At 40.3% G+C, this 22,997-nt stretch overlaps 2 protein-coding genes across 5 annotated transcripts; one reads left to right on the plus strand and one right to left on the minus strand.

The window, feature by feature from the left end:
* Positions 1–3,539: 3,539 nt before the first annotated feature.
* Positions 3,540–8,930, minus strand: znf518b (zinc finger protein 518B). Its single transcript, XM_013908247.1, has 2 exons — positions 8,790–8,930; positions 3,540–8,416 (listed from the first exon to the last, which is right to left on the minus strand). Exon 2 carries the CDS (start codon positions 8,260–8,262, stop codon positions 5,779–5,781), a length of 2,484 nt encoding a protein of 827 aa, XP_013763701.1. The 5' UTR covers positions 8,263–8,416; positions 8,790–8,930; the 3' UTR covers positions 3,540–5,778.
* A 2,052-nt stretch (positions 8,931–10,982) lies between these two features.
* gsr (glutathione reductase) lies at positions 10,983–19,675 on the plus strand. 4 transcript variants are annotated; one of them, XM_005722839.1, is made up of 13 exons: positions 10,983–11,155; positions 11,913–12,078; positions 12,824–12,850; positions 12,963–13,051; positions 13,858–13,927; positions 14,024–14,171; positions 14,258–14,312; positions 14,398–14,497; positions 14,591–14,845; positions 15,855–15,966; positions 17,068–17,199; positions 17,349–17,482; positions 18,983–19,675. In XM_005722839.1, exons 2-13 carry the CDS (start codon positions 11,935–11,937, stop codon positions 19,130–19,132), a joined length of 1,416 nt encoding a protein of 471 aa, XP_005722896.1. In that variant the 5' UTR covers positions 10,983–11,155; positions 11,913–11,934; the 3' UTR covers positions 19,133–19,675. The 4 variants fall into 4 exon arrangements, with proteins under 4 accessions (XP_005722896.1, XP_005722895.1, XP_005722894.1 ...); XM_005722838.2 differs by lacking the exon at positions 10,983–11,155 and adding an exon at positions 11,166–11,464; XM_005722837.2 differs by lacking the exon at positions 10,983–11,155 and having other exon boundaries at positions 11,491–12,078.
* The last annotated feature ends 3,322 nt before the right edge of the window (positions 19,676–22,997 follow it).

A 22,997-nucleotide genomic window follows, 5' to 3' on the forward strand; every position in this document is an offset into this window, starting at 1 on the left:
CGAGCATTCAGACTCTTAAACTGCTTCCTCACATCTGCTTCATGAATATGAAGAGTTGTGGTGGGAGGAGGTGGTGTGAAATCCTCTTTTGTGTGGGGTGAGGAAGTGTATGAAGGTGGTGATGGCTCTATGGAGGGGGGAGAGGTGGGGGAATGAGTGTCCAAAGCTGGTGACACCAACATGATTACGTGACATCCTCTTTCTTTGTTTGCGTAACCTGTAGGGTTCAACAAGGTTCCGTCCTGGGTCCATTATTATTTTCCTTTTATACGTTTTTGCTAGCCAGTATCATTCAAACTTTTTCTGGCAATTCTTGTAATTTGTATGCTGACGACATTCAGCTGTACACATCTTTTAAGCCTGATCAGCTGGATAGGTTGTCCACTCCAGTTGATGGTTTATCCTGGATTTCTCCAATAACCTGATTATTTTGAACTCTGGCAAGATTGAGGCCATGTTTGGGATCTTTAGTGTCTTTCTTTGAACTATAAAACATTGCTTATGCATTTAGATCATTGCACCTCAATTACTCTACCACTGTTTTTCAGCTTAGACAAATCCTCTGTCACTCCTCCAGGCAATGCAAAATGCTGCAGAACTCTACAGAACGAGCTCACATTGCCCCTATTTTATTCTCTTTACATCGGCTCTCAAGTGTTTTTAGAATTCATTTTTAAAAGTCTGACACTTATAAACAGAGTCCTAAAGGGACAAGCTCCAGATCACCTATCTCAACTTGTTATTAAACACACTTCTTAAGCTCAAAATCTATTAGTTGTCTCTCATAGAAGACTGAAGACTCAGGGTAACAGCCTTTCAGTCTATTGTACCAAGATTAAGCTTTTCTGTTTAATCAGGCATTAGGGTTAGGGTTGCTAACATTTTTTGTTATTTACATTTTAATTTATTTTTATTCAGTTTTACCGTGGTTCTCTTTGCATATTGTGTTTTAATTGTTGTGCAGCGTGACTTTAATGTCTGTGAAAATCACCATATAAAAAGATGGTACTAACTTCAAAAATAGCAGTCAGGTAAAATTACCTGCGACCTTCTTTTGCTAGTTACACAGATCAAGGAAAGGTGAGCAGGAGGATCAATAGGGATAAGGAAATGGAAGGCATGATGTACAGAGTCTGACTGCATTTGCACACTGCTCCTGAAAACATGACGATGGATGTCATTAACATGGATCTGCTTTAGTGAAACTGCACTGATCCAAACATGGACTACGAAAGGCCAAATTCAGATACTTTTTTAAAATATGTTTTTGTAATGGTTAATCCTCCAGTATGCACAAGCTCTTGAATCAAAATGATACTATCAATGCTTAAATATAATTTTTGTAATAGTTTTATTTACTATTTTGCAAATAAACCTGGAAAAAATTGTGAGGCACATTTGATTAACACGCCAAATTACAGCTATTTACTTTCAGTTCTGAACATAAAAATTACTTTTAGTGACCAAAATGTTAATTAAACACACTGGACCTTAATTAAATCCAGTATACCAGCTCAAATTTGACTATAAAAGCATGAATTCACCTATTTTTGAAAATATTTATGATTTCTGAAGTGTTTATTTTCTTGTTTTTATGACAGGTGGTCTAATACATTTAGTAAGCACTTGTATATATTCTTTACACAAGGCAACAAGTTCATACACTACCAGTCAAGAGTTTGCATACACCTCATTTAATGGTTTTTCTTTATTTTGACTTTTTTCTACATTATAGTTACAAACTGAAGACATCAAATATATGAAGCAAGATACATGGAATTTTGTAGCAAAGACAAATTGATAAATAACTCTAAATATGTCTTATATTTAGATTCCTGAAGGTAGCCACAGTTGCTTTGTTCAGAGTGCTGCAAACCCTTGGCTTCTCTCAGTGAGCTTCATGATGTAGACATGGTTTTCACTTCACAGGTGTGCTTGTCAGGGTTCGTTTGTGGACTTTCTTGCCTTCTTAATGGGGATGGGATCAGTTGTGTTGTGCAGAAGTCAGGCTGGTACACAGCTGACAGCCCTATTTGACAACTGTTAGAATTCATATTATGGCAAGAACCAATCAGCTAAGTAAAGAGAAACAGCAGTCCATCATTGCTTTAGGAAGTGAAGGTCAGTCAGTCTGGAAAATTGCTAAACTTGTGTCTCTCTAAGTGCAGTTGCCAAAAACCATCAAGCACTACGACAAAACTGGCTCACGTGAGGTCTGCCCCAAGAAAGGAAGACCAAGAGTCGCCTCTGCTGCTGAGGATAAACTCATTTGAGTCAGCAGCCTCAGAAATTGCAAGTTAACAGCACCTCGAGCCCAGATAAATGCCACAGAGTTCCAGTGGCAGACGCATCTCTACATCAACTGTTCAGAGGAGACTGCACCAATCAGGTCTTTATGGTCAAACAGATGCTAAAAAAAACATTTAGGAAAAGCAACAAGTAGAAGAGATTTTTTTTGGACAAAGAAACACAGGGAATTTGATGAGTTCAAATTTGAGATCTTTGGCTCCACCCACCGTGTCTTTGTGCCACCCAGAAAAGGTGACTGGATGGTCTTTACATTTATGGTTCCCACTGTGAAGCATGGAGGAGGTGGTGTGATGGTGTGGGGGGTGCTTTGCTGGTGACACTGTTGGGGATTGATTCAAAATTGAAGGCTCACCAATCCAACATGGCTACCACATGCCATCCCATCCAGTCTGCATTTAGTTGACCATCATTTATTTTTCAACAGGACAATGACCCCAAACACACCTCCACGCTCTGCAAGGGCTATTTGACCAAGAAGGAGAGTCCTCCACGGTCACCTGACCTAATCCCATGGACCACAGAGTGAAGGCAAAAGGGCCGAAAATTGCTCAGCATCTCTGGGAAAACCATTTCAGGTGACGACCTCATGAAGGTCATCGGGAGAATGCCAAGCAACAATCAAAGCAAAGGGTGGCTTTTTTTTGAAGAATCAAAAATATAAAACAGGTTTTCAGTTATTTCACTTTTTGTTTACTACATAATTTCATGTGTTCATTCAGTTTTGATGCCTTCAGTGAGAATCTACAATGTAAATAGTCATGAAAATAAAGAGAAAACATTAAATGAAAATCTGTGTCCAAACTTTAATGTGGTTTGGACACGCAGGTTTAATATAATCTGGTATAACCTTTTATAAAGGTTTATCAGATGGATCCTCTGCTAATTAGGGTAATAAAGAAAGCATTCAGTCATGTGTTTACGCTTGTTTAGCTCTTATTACGGATACCATCAATATACACCCAGGTAGCCAGGAGTGTCCCTAAGCAAATTTGACTATCTGAATGTTGCCCAGACCTTTGTACATTAAGATATTTGCAGAGATTAGTTTGATGTTGAGCATGGTGGCCCAATGTGACAAACAGGACAATACAGGGTGTCAAAAAACGAACAAAAAAACTGAAAAAGAATTATCACGTATGCTTTAATAGATTTAAACTACCGCTGATCTACAGTGAACTTTAAGTGATGGGTTTCAGTTGGTGGGAAAAAATATACAAGTCAAACCGTTGTCAATTATACTTTTTTTTAATAAAAGAGGAATTACACAATTGTTATTATAAAAGCATGGATCACAATGATAATGAACACTGAGAATGTAATAAAACTCAAAAACACTTGAACTGGAATATGACTAATTCCCACACAGATGATTAAATTAAAAGGCAAAAGGAAAACAGCCATAAAGACATGTCAAACAACTTTAGGATAATGAATATATAACAGACTGCACAGCAGCTTTAGCTGCAATGTAAAGAAAGTAAGTGTTGGTGCTCCAGAAGGGGCCATTCCCTACTGAGTATGAACACCAGTTACCATGTTTTATATTTATAGGTCTATAAACCATAAAATCTGAGTGACCCAAAACATATATATGTATATATACATATACACACACGTGTAATAAAAACTGGGGCAACCAAAACCTACAAATGTGATCATAGGTCTAGCACCTTGTACACTGTGAACACATAATAAACAACACACATATGCTGTCGTAAAGTAAAACAGATCTGAGAAGTCTCAGGACAGAAGATTGCTTACGTTTGATTATTTTGAAAAATATACAACAGGTTTGAATTGTCTATGAGTCACCATTGTCTCATAGTCATGGCAGGAAAATACTTCTATTACAGGAATTGACCAGTTTAGGTTGCTTCTACCTTCTCTAGATTACTCTCATAGGTGAAGCTTTAAACCTTGAGAGAAAAAAAGTCACACAAGAAAACTCAAGTCAATCACACAAAGAAAAGGAAAAAAAATCACATTACTAATTACAGAGCCAAATTGAATAAAAACCAAAAAATTACAACAAAAATAAAAAATTATCTTGATTCTTCAGGACGTTCGTTTTGCGCTTTAAAGTAAAATGACACCGTAAAGTATTAGGGTACTTTTTTTAGTGCATCATCATCATCCTTACGTCTGGATTAGTAGATATACTCTAAATTTTAGCCTTAAGCTCTGTAACATTTCACTTCACACAGATGTACAACTGGCAGACTTTTGTATCTCTGCAAGACTCAGTGATTAATATCATATCTGAACTGATAACACAGCTGAGTGTATGCCCAGGTTCCATTATTTACACTTTGCAGTAGTTTTTTTGTTTTTTAAATTGGTTCACCAATCAAAGTTATCAATGATTAATTAAAAAATACAACATGGTTCTGTAACATGTTCCAAAGAGTAGATTTTGCAAAGAGTAGCTAAACGCAGAACTACAAAACCAGCTGCTGACATGAAAAGTAACATTTTTCCAGCTAAAATTTGGAGGAGCTTTTAAAACTGGACAAACCTTTTAGACGGCTATTAGTGTTGAAATGTTCATTTTTTTTTAGACACAGCACACAGTCATCTACACAATCGGCCATGTTAACAAACATGAAGTGATTGGGGCGTCTTCAAAGATGCAAATTATTTTAAAAATACAAATAAATAATGACTCAACTGGAAACTTATTGTCCCAAATTTGACCTAATTAGAACTGTTAATTAGACATTTTCATTCTTTTCAGTCACAAGGAATGACATCTTACAAAATGTCATTATAAATATTTAATCATACTTAACACCAGCATATACAAAACATCTGGGTCCCACCAAAGAGGTTTTGGCTGGAAAATCACAAGGACTGTTTAACCAGTATTTTTTAACTGTTATTAAAGTGGGGTTTAATTCGCACAGGCATGAAATACATTTATGTGTCAAATAGCAGGAAATGCAAACTTTTCTGTTTAAAAAAAGGAAAACACTGCCTTAAATATGAACTTCTCTCCCCAAAGGCCAATTTTAAGGCAGGAAAAAGTCTGAATACCCATCACTGCACCTATTTCAGGTGGCAGCATGGAAGCCCATAAAATTTCACTGATGCAACGTAAAAAAAAAATAAATAAAAACGTTATCCTTTTTTAAATAAACAGCATGCATTAATGACATATCCACTGGTCTCTCAACCTTCAGAAACAGTACTTAATATCTGTGTTTTTGACTGCAATCTATAACGGCATTCAGTCCATTTTCATTGACTCAAAGCAGTCAAACAGCATTGCACTTGAATAGTTCATATTATACATATAAGACAATGTTCAGTGATACTCAGACGTCCATATTTTTTACTCTTATTCTCCCATAAAGAAAATAATTGGCTTGAGATTTTGTCAGTTTTTGACCTTAAACATCTCTTTACTGTAATACTAACTGCTTCCTCATAGATGTATACTTCTTTCCATTGATGAATTGTCCAATACATTCATGGAAACACTCGGACGGTGCAACCCATCACCTCATATTTTTGACCCATCACTTTGCTCAGTCTCATTTTCAAGATTTGGCACTTTGGAACCACTTCAGAAGCTCCTGTGTTTGCAAAAGGATCAGCTCTCGTTCTCTGTGCAGAGCCGCGAGGCTTCGGATGATTGAGCACTACCACCGGCTGGTTTGGACCCGGTCGTTTCACTGGTTGGTCCACTTTCAGCGGCATTGGGTAAATGACTGTACAGTCAGTTACACTGTCCACAGGTACCTGAGTCTTATATTTGGATATTCTGAGTTTCAGTCCCTTCTTGGTTTGTTTCCACACGCCCACTTGCACCCTCTTCAGGGTGACGGTCAGAAACTTTGAGTCCTGCTCACTTTTGACCATTTGCTCAAGAGGTTCTTCAGTTTCAGATGCCTTTGCGTGTTCTGCAACATTAGATTCTTCGTGTGTTGAAGATTTTGAAGCAGGACTGTGACTGGATTTATTATCATCTGGTGGTAGAGGGATCTTTTTTTCCTCTTTGATATCAACATGGTTGTGGGTCAGTGCAGGAGAGTGATGAACCCCCTTATTGTGGTCTTTTGCTTCTACAGGCTCCGTCTGCTCCGTCAATAACGACTCACGGATGAAGGATTTGTTTTTTGTTTCCACCTGAAGGCTGGGCCCTAATGTCAGGGTCTTGTCCATGTGCTCAGTGTTTGTTATCTTAACTTGATCTTGAGTCGTACTGACAGAACTGCTACTTTTATCCATCACTATGCCTCGCAAAGCCATTACCAATGGCTGAATGGGACCTTGGGCGTCCTCTGGCTGCTGACTCAATGAAAACACAGAGGATATGATGGGGAAGCTCTCAGGTTCTGAAACGTCCCTCTCTTTTGCCAGCTCATTTAGTCTGACTTCCGGCATCCAAGTTGAGCTCTTTGACTTGGCATGATTTGAAAAAACAGGAGTTTTGACTGAAACAAGCTTGTTTATAGTCTTGGGTAATGAAAAAGACTGAGTTGGAACATTATCCTTACTGACGAGACATATTGGTGGTCTCACTTGGACAGTTGGAACAATGGAACTTCTTATGGAGGGAGAAGTTGATTTAATCCTGTCCTGGTTCGAGGGTGCCACTTCTTTGATTGGTTTTGAAGCAGTGCTACTCTTGAAGCAGATGTTCCCGGGTTCCACCTTCATAGCCACCGGCATATCCTGCATGTTTTTCGTGTCACCCGCTCTCCTGGATGGAACACTCTTGGGGTACTCTGGAAGTAAGGTCTTTCTCTCATCCATCACTCTCTGGGAAACCATGCTGCTTGGATGCAGGCTGGTGGTGTTCAACCTGCTGGTGACCCTGTTGGAGATAACTGGAAGAGGAGCTACGTGGCTCACCGGTGCTGTTTGCGTAACTCTGATCCCACTGTTTACCCCTTCTCTTACAGGACTGATGACATTTTTGGGAAACTTATTAGGAATGACTACGTTAGACTCCAAGTTGATTATTTCCGGTGATACCCTTTTCAGTCCACTCTTTTCTTTGCTCACTGGAGTCACTGGGAGATTGTTGGAAATACTGACCGGGACAACAGCGGGGCGCTCTACATTCACCATCTTTGTGTCACATGATTTCCTGTTAATAGTGCTCGTGCCCATACTCCCAGGCCGCACCGTGTTGGTGTGATTGATTAATGTAGATGACAATGGCTTCCCCAGCGCTGTGTTTTGAGAAACTGTCATCCTCGTGTCCTTTATCACTGACTCGTTTTCTTGTTGGGAAACGAGCCTGAGCTTTAGTTCTTTTGTCCCATTTACAGTTTTCACCTCAACGAGTTCAACCAAGCAGCCAGCAGGAATTGTTACTTCTTCTGGCAGAGAAACTGTGAGAGCTCTATTGTGCTGAATGAGTCCATTCAAAGGGGAAAGACGTTCTGGGTTGCCATTAGTGACATTCGATACCTTCGTTTCCAGTGTTTTTGCTCTCTGTTCGTCTTTTCCCAGTCTGACAGCAGGTACACTCGGGCTAGGTACCGTCACCCGAACAACCGGCCGAAGCGACGACGGATCGGCAGCGTGCAGGCTTGTTAAGGCACTGGGGACGGGGTCCTGCGGATTTTTCGTCACACCAGGCTTAGCAGGTACCTGAATAATGCTTTTATTATGCAAACGTTCAATGTGCTTAAAAAGGCACAGCCTCCTCATGTAGCCCTGTCCACAGTGAGGACATTTGAATGGATACTTCGAAGTGTGTCGTTTCAGGTGCGCGTTTAACTCCGCCTCACTATAGGAAATATCGTTGCAATAAAAACAGTAAAACCGTGTCCCCATATGCTCAACCATATGCTTCTCCAACGCTGAGGCATCTGTAGACGCAAATCCACATTTCTCACAATACCTCACGTTTGAAGTGGTTAACACGCGATCCAGTGACAAATTTGGATGTCCACCATTCACAGAGGATGGCATGCTTTGATAGCTGACAGGCTTCATAATGAGAAGTGAGGTGTTCTGGCCATCTGGCAGTAATTCTCACAATTTCAGAGGCTGACGTGACACCCTGAAGTAAACATCCATCTTCACCTGATGTCCAGGGTTCATGTCCGGGGAAAGCAGACACTGATGCACCTGTCAACGATGTCTCTCCCTGTGAAAGGAACATAAGAAAAACATTAACAAACAAATGATTGACCTAAGCTCACTGTGTACTATGCTTACACTAGGACGAGGCCTGTGAAGCCCCTCCTCTCACGCACAGCTCATGCAGCATTTTCAGCTCCTGCAAATATTTATTTGGCTGTGCGCGCGTGTAGGCAAATCAAAACAATACAGCAAAATAAAATGCAATTAATCAAACTCATTGCACTGGTCTGTATTTGCATTTTGCTCCGTGCGCGCTGAGCTTTCTTCCTTTGAACGTGACGAAAAGGCCCTACCTAACTACAACGGGGGGTTGCGGAGACGACGGCCAACATTACAACTGTTTATATTTGCAACAGAGTCAAATGCCTCATACGCACCTGATTGCCGTGTTACGAAACAGCGATTTGGTCGGTGATATCTTTTTCAATAAAATGAATTTTAAAAAATCCACTCTTTGAACGTGATACTAACGCTTGTCAACGCCACCAACCGAGCCGCTTTGGGTTAGCTTAGCCATCTGTAGCTACCAAAAACAATGGCGGAAGAAAGCTGTTCTGGTTTTCAAAATAAGAGCACGCTAAGTTAAAAATATAGCTGATTCAACAAGTTTAGAAATCTTGGTGATGACAAATTCTGTGTCCTTCGTTTTCAGTCAGATCATCAGCAAATAATATTATTTAACACAACAAAGAAACTATTAATATTTTATTTATTGAACGTTTTTTAATGTAAACAATGTCTGTGAAGGTTCTCAGTAATGTAAACAATATAACACAGTGGCTGCCACAGTATAAGACCTGTATTAACAGGCAGATAACACTGATGATTTAAGTGCAATAAAGAGGAACAAAAACACCAGAGAGCTGAAAATAATATATGGCAGGAAAAACATCAGAACATCTTTTAGGTTCAATAAAAGACAAAATACAACAAATTTCAACCAATAAAAATAAATTAAGTTAAGAAAATATTGATCAATTTTGTGACAAATATGGTAAATTAGAAATGGAAAACCTGGCACCTATGTTAATGCATGGGATTGTTTAAAGATTCAAACCCTTTTGGATTGATTTAAAAAAATATGTTTTTGTGAACTCACAGTAAGACTGACATCATCTTACATGACAATGTCGAGGGATTTAATAACATGTAGCATCTAGTGGTGAAGATAGTTCATCCTGCTAGGCATGAATTTTTGTGCACTGTCTGATGTGGCTCACAATCTTACCACTGACTTAATGTACGAGGGCATTTTGGGTTATTGTGCAAATATATTAATTTGCTGGAAGCCTGCAAATAAAAATAACACAGCAAAGTTTGGTTTTCTGTCCAATTGCATGTTATTAATGTGCATGGAAATTATGTGCTAAACAGGTGAATAAACTGATTAAATGGCCAGTGATAAACAGGGACAGTTCCTCGCTTGGTTTCCTTCCAAAAATGTCAGAAGTAAGGCTGATAAGCGCAAATACAAATTATATTACAGTAAATGCAAAGTCATGGATGATTATTGGCTGTTAGAGCAACTCTCAAGGTTGTCAGCTGCCATAAAACTAAAATAAAGAGGAAGTAACGAGAGCATGTAATTGATCTGTCCAGCAGCATGTCAAAAGCAATTGCCAGGCAGAAACTGTGTTCGTGCTGCTTGTACATGTATCCATTTTCAGCAGCTCAATATGAAGTGGACAAACTGACATAGTTTTAAATATATGGGGGTTTTTTTAATCGTTGGATGGAAATCCTTTGCCTGCATTTGGTGATTGCAGAATCTCTTTCCCTTGGGAAATGCTCGGGTTGCTTTTTCAGCACGCTTTGGGTCACGATGTCCAACCGGTTTTGCAGCATCTGCAATATACACAAGTGAACTGGTTACACTGGGTCACTAGTACAGGCCAATACCATAATATTGTCTCCACCATATTTGACATGTGGTACGCTTCATACCTTTCTCATTCCATCATTTTGGTACAGTTTAATCTTGATTTCATCTGTCCAAAGAATCTTTTCAGAGCTGTGCAGGCTCTTCTGGCATTCGTGAAGTTGCCTTTTGATTGCAGACTTTGACAATCATACACATACCCCCTTGCTGGTATTCTTGGTTCTTTAGATGCTTTGAAGTTGTTTTTCTTAACCGTAGAAAAAAATATTGCAAATAATGAATATAATTAGAATAATGTATTTGTCTTGTGTGGTGTTGTGGGGTGTCTGAGTGGATTATTTGGCCACTACTAACATTTGTGCTATTTTTCTGAGAGATTTATTTGGGTTTTTGAGCCTGTAGATGGCCTTCTTGTTAAGCTATAAAAGAGTCAGTTGAAATGTATTAATTTGTCATGCACTGCCATGGTCTGCACTTCATTGGCATCTTGTGTAATTTAAAATCCATTAAAAATAAAGAAAAGAAAATGATATCACAGTCCAAAACATTATGGACTCGACTGCTGTCTAATTCTTCGTTTCCTTTAGGCGTTATCTCACAAAGTAATATAATGCATGCTGCTACTCGAGTGTACTCTTGTTTTGAAAGGCCCTGTGAGAAGTGTAACTTCATCATTTGTTTTTCTTGACAGGCTGAGCGCAACGGACCTGTGATTCTGAAAGAAATACCACGCAAATCTGCCACATCTCCCCCTGTTATTTACGCCAAATCTCCCACAAAAACAACGCAAGGCTTTGGAGGATCTACGCTACTCTTCAAATTTGGCGTCTTCCACCATCACAGTTTTACGGTTTTTACCTGTCGGTTGGTTTTTCCATTATCTCGCACAAGGACTGATTATTTTAGACACGACCAGGCAGCAGTTTGCTAAATCGGGGCAATGTAGAGGGGAGGGGGCTCACCCAGTGACCCAGGAAATGCTTTGACGCTTTTGTGTGTGCTGTAATAAAGTCAAACAACACGCGTTTATCAGCTTGCAGTGGCTGTCAGAGAGAGGCAAAAGGCACCCGTGGATAGCTCTGATTAAAATGCCATAAAAGCAGTTAGAAACATGCTGTTCACAAGAGTCTGCAGACTGTTTCCTAGTATGTCAGTATCACTGGCATTACCGAGGTGAGTACTCCAGTAGGTTTGTGGCAAACAACGGGCTTTACTCATGTGTGTTTAGCGTTTCTGAATATTGTCACGATGCTCACTTTATATCCTTAAATCTGGAGTCGCCAGTGCCTGATCTCCTCAAATACCCTTAAATATTTCCATCAAACCCTCGATGCATGAAAATGCTCTGATTTATTCATGTTTTTGAAGCCACCACACTGTCGCTCATGGGAGGATCATCATGACTATTGTCAGAACAGTTTCTGGGATTTGCACACCATTGTTGCAATTCACAATGACACAGCAGTGGCTTTCACTGACCCTCCCACTCCCCGGTCTGCCCGACACATAGGCCCTGCCTTCCTGCGCCCTTCCTGGTTATGGCACTATTAAAACAGCTGGCCCGGACTCGAGCTCCGTGCTGGTTTCTTCTCAGGAAACAGTTTTTCTTGTCACTTTGCAGACGCGGGGTTATCAGTAGCGGGATGGCCTCAGACCCGTCGGAGATAACCCGGTTCGACTTTCTGGTGGTCGGCGGCGGGTCTGGAGGTCTGGCCGGGGCTCGGCGGGCGGCGGAGCTCGGAGCAGCTACCGCCGTGATCGAGAGTCACAAACTCGGAGGTACCTGCGTGAGTAAAAATAATAATAAAAAACAATCAGACATGCCTCCCTGCTGCTGTCACCTCTTCAGCATGTACACGCACACACACAGACACGTTAGTTACCAGATTCACTGCGAAACCTCCCGACTCCTTTTTTGTGTGTCTGACAAACATTGTGGGTTTGAGGTACAAAGCAGCCGATGAGGTTATAAACTGTAACTCATTCCTGTTGCCTTGAGCTGAATCTGTTGTAACGGAGGCATTTTGAAATGATCTGCACAAGGCGTCAATATGAGGAAGAAAGAAGTGGTTTTAAATGCGTTAGGCCTGTCTGTGCTGACTATTAGTTAAATCAGGCCTCTATAGTTTTTTTCAGCTAAAACATCAGGGGAAGAAATGGCTACCAAAACCTTTCAGTCCAATGGTTTTGGCATAAACCACACAAAGCCACAGTGAAAAACAGTGTGGTTACATTTGCATATATTTTCCTCATTGATAAGTGAATGCTGGTGTTGTATTACTTTACAGCCATATGAATGCGCCTGACCTAATCTTTTACATCTTTTCCTTTTGTAAAATGTTGGTTTTATGAAACACACTGACACAGCATTGCATTTTTTGATACTGCAGTTCTTTTGCTTCACACTACATAAATATTCTTCCTGTCACTGCAGCTTTAGTCTAAAACGTATCTCTTCCATAATCTCTGTATCACTGCTACTTGACCAGCTTTCACTCAATTCATTTGTTCTGCTTTCTTTCCTTTTTTCAGGTCAATGTTGGTTGTGTCCCTAAGAAGGTACCTTTTTCTTTACACTTATTATAATAATATTATTATGATAAAAGGTTTTGCATGTACACTTCTCAAAATTCAAGTTCTCAAAGCCAGCTCTTTTTGCTCTTCTTCTCAGGTGATGTGGAATGCAGCAGTTCATGCCGAATATCTGCACGATCATGGTGATTATGGCTTTGAAACTGGAGACGTTCGTTTCAGTTGGGAGTAAGTTACAGTTTCTGCTAGTGTCTACTTGATTTTTATCTTTTTTTTTTCTTTTTTCCTTTTTTGCAACTGCAATGAACTCTTATAAAAGCCGTCTTGGTTTTTCCTGGTACAAAGAAGCATTCATTTCTCCCACAACCTCTCAGTCAGTTACTTTGTGTTGCTTAACTTTAGCCCACTTCTCTATCTCTGTGCACAATGAAGTTGGGCAAAAATGACTGTTGAAGATAAGCCTTCCTGAAGGGAGTGGTTGACTACATTTACAACATGAGGAAACCTTTTCAAAATATAACATTAGTGTGAGAGGAATGTGCTGGGATTGGGGTGTGCCTGCATGGATTACAGTAGAGTACTAAGTGCTCCACAAACATCTTCAGTGTGCAAAGAATCCCAGGGGTTAAAGTGGGATTTAGCAGGTGGGAGTTGTAGTGATGCAGTGTGGGGGAAAGAGTTACTTAGAAATAAGTCCCAATTTGTATTGTGAGCTCCAATTTTCTTTTTGTACAGGCTGTGATCAGCTGACTTGTTGCTACTCTGAGATTCACTGCTGTTTATTTATTTAGCCAACTAAATACAACTGGATATAACCAGATGTTAAATTTGTTTTTCTTCATCAAACTTGTGTTTTTCTTGTATTTTTCTACCATCTCACCTCTATAGGAGAGCTGTAACAGTTTATGCTTTTTATGATTCATTTTCTAGAAATGGCAACACAAGGGTGATACAAGACAAGTATTCCTTGTGATGATGGTTTATTAACACAACATATTTTAGCTGGTTGAATCATTTATCTAATGTTTTTGCAGAACCCTAAAAGCCAAGAGGGATGCGTACGTCAGTCACCTAAATCGCATTTATCGCAACAATCTTGACAAAGTAAGTGTCAGATGAATTCTGCTCTTTTGGTTTCTGTTCTTTTCAAATGTAATTGCTGTGCAAAAGAAAAAAAAACTCATATGTGCTCTATTTCAGGCTAAAATCCAAACCATTCAAGGTTATGCCAGGTTTATAAATGATGCTGAGCCGACTGTGGAAGTCAATGGAAGAAAATATACAGCACCTCACATCCTCATCGCCACTGGAGGACAACCTTCTGTTCTGAGTGATGCAGAAGTTCCAGGTAAAACATGCTATACTTTGTTTTACCAGTGAGCATCAGTCAGATGTGTAGAAGATGACAGCTGTTGTGTTTGTTGACAATTTCAGGGGCAAGCCTGGGCATTACCAGTGATGGCTTCTTTGAACTTGAAACACTGCCAAAGTAAGCTTGTCATACATACTGATGTTAATGGGAGACCATCAGAACCATGTAGGTCTGTGATTATAGTATTAGTTTTTTCCTACAGACGCAGTTTGGTTGTGGGTGCTGGTTATATTGCAGTGGAGATGGCGGGCATTCTTTCCACCTTGGGGTCCAAAACATCCCTCATTATTCGACAGACGGGAGTAAGAAAAATGACAACACAGAATCACAATATGACTGTTCTTAGAAGCGTGGAGCCATCCGGTCATCTGTGTACTCTCGTATTCTGTCTGTAGGTTTTGAGGAACTTTGACGCCTTTATAAGTGCAAACTGCACCAAAGAACTGCAAAACTCTGGTATAGATTTGTGGAAGAACTCTCAGGTGAAGTCTGTGAGTAAAACAGACAAGGGGCTGGAGGTGACGGTGGTTACCAAAGACCCAGAGAAGAAGAATGACGAGGAGAAGATCAGTACCATCCAGGGAGTGGACTGCCTTCTCTGGGCCATCGGCAGGCAGCCCAATACAGGTGGACTGAACATCGGCGAGATGGTAACAGTTTACCTGTGATTTTTATCTGTAGATTGGATAGTGTAATGTGCAAATTTTTATTTATTGGGAGATATTATGTGCTACTTACATGTAGCACTGAGCAGTAAGACACTACCGCTGCATAATTGTCCTTATAGATCATAACAGGACGGCAGATGTCTTTCGATAACTGTGTCTTAGGCACACATACCAACATGAAACTGCTTTCCACAAATAATAATAAAATATTTTATCATTTAAGGCTTGTATGCAAAAAACTGGTGTCGCAAAAAAAGCTGACTTAAGCCTTAATAACAGATAATCTGGGAACACGACTGGACAGCTTCCACATGCTACTACTTTGTTGAAGGTGATGCATGAAATTCTGGCATAAATACTTGATAAATGAAGGCGGGGCAGCAAAGTCTCAGTTACGCCAACGTCTTCTTTTGACTGTCTTTGATCCGTCTACCGAGCTTAGATTTGAGGGATGTGTAATAACATCATTTGAATCATTTGTTATATGAAGGAAGAATGAATGACTTGTCAAAGCAGCTCTTTTCAAAAACCTAAAAACATGTTGAATGTTCTCACGCTTTAAGACTTTGAGGCCCGTCTCTCTTTTGTCTGTTCTGCTTTACATTTAATCCTCCAGTTTAGCTGAGTCATCGTTATTTCTTGCCCCACACGGGATTTCTCTTCTCAGTCGCATGTCTCTTATTCACTGTCAGTATCGTACATGAGGAAGCACACAGAAAGAGGCAAAACATGCACTACCTTTCCTTAAAACCATTATTCATCCGAACTGTGTTTCTCTACAATACTCTCTCTTAGAGAAGGATGGGAGTTTTGGGAGGTTTCTTTTGAGACGTTAATGTTATGGGAAAGCTGAAGACGGTTCCAAGAATAATAACCAGTTCAAAGGGAACTAGGAGAAAACATGGGCCTAATCTTTTGTTTTAATCTCCACGGTTCACATTTTTACTCGTTTCTAAGACGTGAAACAGTTTTTCTTTTCTTTCTTTGTCAGGGTGTGGATACAGATGAAAGAGGCCACATCATCGTGGATGAGTTTCAGAACACCAGTCGATCGGGGATCTACGCTGTCGGGGATGTTTGTGGCAGAGCTCTTCTCACACCTGGTAGAACCCAACTTTTCTTTATCCACTTTTTGTGTCTGTGTGTGTTCTTTCCAACCTGTTTCCCGATGTTGTAACTATTTTTCCATGTACTTCGTATTGCTGAGTGAAGCCTGGTGATATTAAAGGTTTCTGGGTCTATGTTTAATAGCTCTGAATGGATTTTATTGCTATATAGAGGATATTTGAATATCAAAGCTGTGAAGGCTGCAGATGAGTGCACTGACAGGACATTATCAGATCTTATGTGTAAGTCGCTTTGTGAGAATGGATAACGTCTCTCTGTGTCTATTAGAGGAAAGACCTACCTCAAGTTTAAAACCACACACACTTCCTACACTGGTGACTCCAAATAACAGCACTGAAATGCCAGGTTTGCATTTTTGTGACCTCACCCATGGTTTTGGGTGATTACAGGGGATACATAATTTTGTGAAGTGGCTTTTTCAAGAGACTTGTGCATATTAAAAATATGTTTTTAAATAGGAAAACTTTAAATAACAAGTCTCCAGAAATTTGTCCTATACAAACGTGATCTTGGAGTCTGAGTCTGTTGTGTTTACAACCGTCGGGTTTCTTGCGCGTGGGAGGGTCAGGCGCTCAGACAGGAAGGCTTTTCAGGTGTGACTCAGGCTCACCGATTGCTCGTGTGGGTAAACAAAGAAAACAGTATTCAGACAAGGATTTGGTCCCAAATGTCCCCAGCTCTGAAATCCTTTTTGAGAGTCTATTATTTATCTATATTTAGTGGATCAATTGGTCTTTTTCAGTAACTTCTGAAGAGGGCAGGGTGAAATGATGAATGCTGATTAAAACCAAAAAAATCAATTCTTCATCTCTGTAGTTAACAAAAAACTCTTATTTGAGGTCAAAGCTTTAATACAAAAGAGTAAAAGAAAACTTTATTGAGTGACCAAGGTTTCTTGACAAAACATGTTGGTATCCTGGTGAAGTTCTTCTCCTGGTGCCTTTTTTCTACTTCTGTATTTTGAAGTGTTTGAGTTTGTTTTGTTTTTTTTAAACCTATTTTTAATATAAAATGCCCTTTTGTGGGCATTTTGAGTGTTAGCAGCATTCTGATGAGGTTTTCATGTGTTGGGACAGTTGCCATTGCTGCAGGCAGAAAGCTGGCGCACAGACTGTTTGAAGGAAAGAAGGACTCCAAGTTGGACTACACCTGTATTCCCACTGTGGTGTTCAGCCACCCACCAATCGGCACGGTGGGCCTCACAGAGGGTGAGTAGAACGATAAAAAACACATCTCGGTGGGTTTAACTCAGTTTCTGTGGCCGGCTTTCATTTAATCGTTTATCTTATGCGCTATTCCCATTTTTACTCAGCAAGATGTAAAACTGTCCTTACTTTTGATAATGTTCGTGTCACAGAGGAGGCCATTAAAACCAGAGGGAAGGAGAATGTGAAGATTTACAAGACTTCTTTCACACCAATGTATCACGCTATCACCAGCAGGAAGAGTCAGTGCATCATGAAGCTGGTGTGTGTGGGCAAAGAGGAGAAGGTAAGTGTCATCTCTTCTCCAGACAACAGGCTCTAAATAAATGTGACTCTAGCACATTATTACTGTCACCTAAATTTATGAAATAGTGAATATTTTAATGAATTGACGATTTATTTCTATTATTTAAACAACAAAAGGAGGTTCTTCTCTAAATCATCTTAACGTTGAAGTGCATTATTTTTATTCGTAAACAACCACATTTGGGCTAAGACATCACCAGTAAATGTTAGCGTATGGGGCCTTTTTCCCCCAACCAGGAATACAGGAGCTCTTCATATTAGGGCTGCCACAAACGATTATTTTGATAGTCGACTAGTCACCGATTATTTTTGCGATTAGTCGACTAATCACATCATCATCCATTGAACATAAAAGTACAGCTTATTGCACCAGCAGCATCTGCTCTTATATAACTATCATTAGCTTACAGCTTTAAGTGTTTAAGGTCTGTGCTAACTAAAAATAAAGACAAGATGATCGTTTATTAAATTTTAATGAAGTTTGCAGATTGTCTCGGTGAAGTTTAATAAACTCCTTGCTATCTAAAATATAACAGGACACCGGAGTAAATTCTTGAGCATCTCACACTTCTGATAATCAGCTGTCTGCTTGACATTTATTCAGCTGTGCAAAAACTATAACTTTAATCTCAGCCAAACCGATTTACTCAGGAACAAATAAAATACTAAAAAAAAAGCCAAACAATAACATTTTAAGCTAAGTAAGGGGAATGGGGTTGAAAACGATCTGCCGGGAGTCCGGTGTTCTCACGGCTCTAGTGAGCCTAGCCCCCGGCTAACTATCGAGCTAGTGGGTAACAGACGTCTCCAAAAACGTCGGAGCGCTTTTGAAAATATGCGGTGTCCTGATAAACTGAGCAGATATTTGAGGTTTACACAGCTACATTCTCGCCTGAAAATATGTTAAACTTTTATTTTGTGACCCAGAAAGAATAATAAGAGTAAAGTTAAAACTAACTAGCTGCCGCCATTGTTGACAACAGAGCTGGGCTGCGCTATGAATTCTGGGACGGAGCTACTTCTTCTTCTTCGGGGTTTAACGGCAGCTGGCATCCTTGTACATGCAGTGCTGCCATCTTCTGTTTCAGTCCGTTATTACACTCTTAAATCCTGCTACTTATTCCTGCGTCTTTTGTGATCTTACAAAGCTTCAAACGACGCGTCGACTATTAAATCAGTCGTCGACGATTTTGATAGTCGACGTAATCGTGACTAGTCGACTAATCGTGGCAGCCCTACGTCATATGTTGTAAGCAATTGTTTTCTACACTTTCACAGCTATATGTACCAGGATTGAAGAATAGATTTGAGACTTTCCAAAAAAATAACTTGGAAGTACTTAAACTAATACAGGAGGCAGTCCTGAAGCCATCTTTAAGTGTCATTAAAGCCTCTACTAAAATCTTTTAACAGTTTCTTTTCACTCTGCTGCAGTTCTTTAAAAAAAAAAAGACGACTGTATTTTTTACAATCTTCGCAGGTGGTAGGGCTGCACATGCAGGGCCTTGGCTGTGATGAAATGCTACAAGGATTTGCCGTGGCCATCAAGATGGGTGCTACCAAAGCAGACTTTGACAAGACAGTCGCCATTCACCCCACCTCATCCGAGGAGTTTGTCACGATGCGTTAATGCAAAAACAAACTCACCGAGGCATCCCCCACCCGCTACGCCTCTTGCTTCCCTGTACGACCAGCAACACAGACAAGCATACCAGGACAGAGTCACGCCTTCGAACTGCTCTCGCATCAGCTTGACGACTTGCTTTGTTAACCAGCCTACATGCTTCCATTTTTCTCTCATTTAAGTGACCTTATTTGTACGCAGTGTTTCACTTTTTTTTCTCATTTTTAACCTAATGGACCAAGACCAAGTTATGGTCTTCCTAGATTGTACTGTGGTTCCTGAGTATGGGTTGAAAACTCTGGATTCCATTTTAATGATTGTGAAATGGAAGTGATGCATCTGCAGGTATTTTTGTCAAGAGATTGCTGGGAAGTCAAAAGACCTCTCTCCTAGTGTATGTGTTTGATTTGTCAGTCATTCGTCACATGAATATAATAAGCACTGCTTGTTCTTTAAGGCACCTATTCCCTACCAATGCAGGGTCATGACATGTATCTACTGTACTGTTAAGAAAAAAAAACAATAAACCTGCAGATTTTGTTTCTTAAATGTTGTGATTTTTATTTCTTATTCAGTAACTAAATTCTGTGGTTGATTGGGCAATAAATGAAGCGCTTCTCCTATTTGGGTAGAGGGAATAAATCCCCACTCAAACTAAAGAGAGATGCTTCCTGTTTCAGGTTTAAAAAGTGACTTTCAGAATTTAATTATTGTAAAAAGTATGATGAAACTGGATATTATTTGTCAACAAAATACCCTTGCTGTTCAGTTTATTCTACACTTAGTGGCCACTTTAGATCACACTAGATATACCTGTTGAGCTACTTGTTAACACACATATCCGTTCATCCAATTACACAGCAGCAAGTGACTTTGAGCATGACGTGGTTGGTGCCACAAGTTCTGATCTGACAACTGGGATTTTCTCAAGCAACCTCCAGGATTTCAAGAGAAATGCTCCAAAAAACAATATATTTAGTGAGTCCCATTCACTGTGGAAAATATACCTTGTTGATGCCAGAGATCAGAGCAGAAAGGCCAGACTGCTTTGAGCTGGAAGGCAACACTAGTTAGTCACTCATTATAGCCATTGTATGCGGAAGAATATCCCTGGATACACAACATATCAAATCTTGAAGCAGATGAGATACTGAGGTGACAATTCGCACAGCTTCACCAAAATTGAACAACAGAAGATTTAGAAACGCATCGCCTGCCCTGACAAGGACTGATTTCTGCTGAGACATTAGGATATAGTACCATGTATAAAAAGGTATCTCTCAGATGATGTGAAAGAGGCTTTTTCTTCGTCTCTTTTTAAACTTTGTGGCACTTTTTTCATAACCAGCCTTCCTTCACACAGCAAGCTTGCAGTGGGTATTGACATAATAAAATACAGCAAAGGAAAGTCTAATTTTGAAACCTGTTTCATCTGCAATCACTGTGGCTGAATATCCCCAATGGCCCAAGAAATATGTACTGGAGGACACTCTCTGTCCCCCAGATGCCCTCCTTTGTCAATTTAAGTGTTAAACACTCCGTTATTATAATAGTGGCTTCAACTTTAACTTGGAACTTTTTTATTTGACACAGACAACTTTTCCCACCATGTTTGCTGTTGCAGAATTGATCCATAAAGTGTTCTCTTTCCCATGCAGGAACAACCGGAGGAAAATAACAAAGTGGAAACAAAGTTATTGTTTACATGAGATGAATTGCAGAATGGGAGATAGAAACAAAATACTGTTACTGTTAATCTGACTGTCTTCAGGTTTTACACGCTTACACACGTTACTGTCCCTCCATTTAGAAAGGCAGAGGCGTCACGGTGTGATTATTTTACGTGTTGTTTTTTTCTTGTGCAATAATATTATTCAACATTGCTATAAATGGGTTTAAAAACATAAACAACTATGAAATACTGTCTGTCATTTAGACAGGGGGAACAAATCATGGCAGGATCAGCCTGATGTCAGGAGTAGTTAGTCATTACAACAAGTGTTTGTAAAGTAAAAATCAAGAATATGGGATCCTGTTTGTCCGTGATTTTTTGTTTTGTTTTTGTTCCCTTTCCATAGGATCACGTTCTTTGACTTCTCCAGTGCTTTCAACACCATCCAGCCACGACTTCTGAGAGACAAGCTGGAGCTATCAGGAGTGGACCAACACATGTCCCAGATACTGGACTACCTCACAGGACGCCCACAGTATGTGAGGACACAGGGCTGTGTCTCTGACACGCTGGTCTGCAGTACGGGGGCCCCACACTGTGCTGGCACCGTTCCTCTTCACCCTCTACACTGCAGATGTCCAGGGAGTGGACATTGAGATAGTGGACTCCTATAGGTACCTGGGTGTTCACCTGAATAATAAACTGGACTGGAGCCACAACACTGATGCTCTTTACAGGAAGGGTCAGAGCAGACGCTACCTGCTGAGGCGGCTGAGGTCATTTGGAGTCCAGGGAGCGCTGTTAAAGACCTTCTATGACTCTGTGGTGACATCTGTCATTTTTTACAGTGTGGTGTGTTGGAGCAGCAGTTTATCTTCAGCTGAGAGGAAGAGGCTGGATAAACTCATCAGGAAGGCCAGCTCTGTTCTGGGATAAATAAATATGGTAAATGGCCTGTATTTATATAGCGCCTTACTAGTCCCTAAGGACCCCAAAGCGCTTTACATATCCAGTCATCCACCCATTCACACACACATTCACACACTGGTGATGGCAAGCTACATTGTAGCCACAGCCACCCTGGGGCGCACTGACAGAGGCGAGGCTGCCGGACACTGGCGCCACCGGGCCCTCTGACCACCACCAGTAGGCAACGGGTGAAGTGTCTTGCCCAAGGACACAACGACCGAGACTGTCCGAGCCGGGGCTCGAACCGGTAACCTTCCGATTACAAGGCGAACTCCTAACTCTTGAGCCACGATCGCCCTAAACCCTGGACCCAGTGCATGTGGTGGGAGACAGAAGGACTCTGGCCAAAATAACATCTCTGATGGACAGAGTCTCCCACCCCATGCATGTAAATGTTGCTGAACTGCAGAGCTGCTTCAGTGACAGACTGCTGCATCCTCGATGCATGAAGGAGCGTTTCTGCAGGTCCTTCCTCCCTGCAGCTGTCAGACTGCACAATCAGAACTGCTCCCAACAAACGTGGATGTTTACATCTGCGCTGTAACTGCAATAATTTAATCAACCGATTCGCACTACAACCTGGTTTGCCTCTTATCTGTAGTTATTTTTATTTAATTTAATAACTGTACTCTGTTTATAGTAACCATTATCCTTAATGTAAATATGTAAGAAAAATTGTGTATGTTTCTGTTCTGTGTCCTGTGTACTGTTTGTTTGTATATGTGTCTTTCTGGCTGCTGTTACAACCACATTTCCCGTTGTGGGACAATTAAAGGATTATTCTATTCTATTCTTCTAAGACAAGCCTTTGTGTTCCTTTTCTCAACAGCTGACTGTGGCTAGTAAAACTGAACTCAGCTTTCCAAAAAACATGGTTAACCACAGTGAATTCATAATTTAACAAGTGGAGTTGGTGTATTTTTTCATATGGTAAGTTTTGATAGCTTTTTCTTCCCCTTGATAAATCAAGTCATGATTTATATGGGTCATCTTTTTGTAGTATAAAATAAATAAATGAACACTTTTTCACATAAAGCATATTTTTTCCTGCTGGTGAATTTACAAGACGAGCATCGAAAACAAAAACTGATAGAAGCATAGAAACTCTTCAAGAAGCATCAAATACTAGAGCAAACTACGGCTTCAAAGAAATTCCTGGTCAGATGTCAAAACGAATGGTCCAAACAACGGTTTGTAAAATATCGCGATATCTGTTAAAGCAACGCCGAA

This window comes from Pundamilia nyererei, unplaced genomic scaffold, assembly GCF_000239375.1.
Source record: "Pundamilia nyererei isolate P.nyererei 1_Seehausen unplaced genomic scaffold, PunNye1.0 scaffold00008, whole genome shotgun sequence".
Lineage (NCBI taxonomy): Eukaryota > Metazoa > Chordata > Actinopteri > Cichliformes > Cichlidae > Pundamilia > Pundamilia nyererei.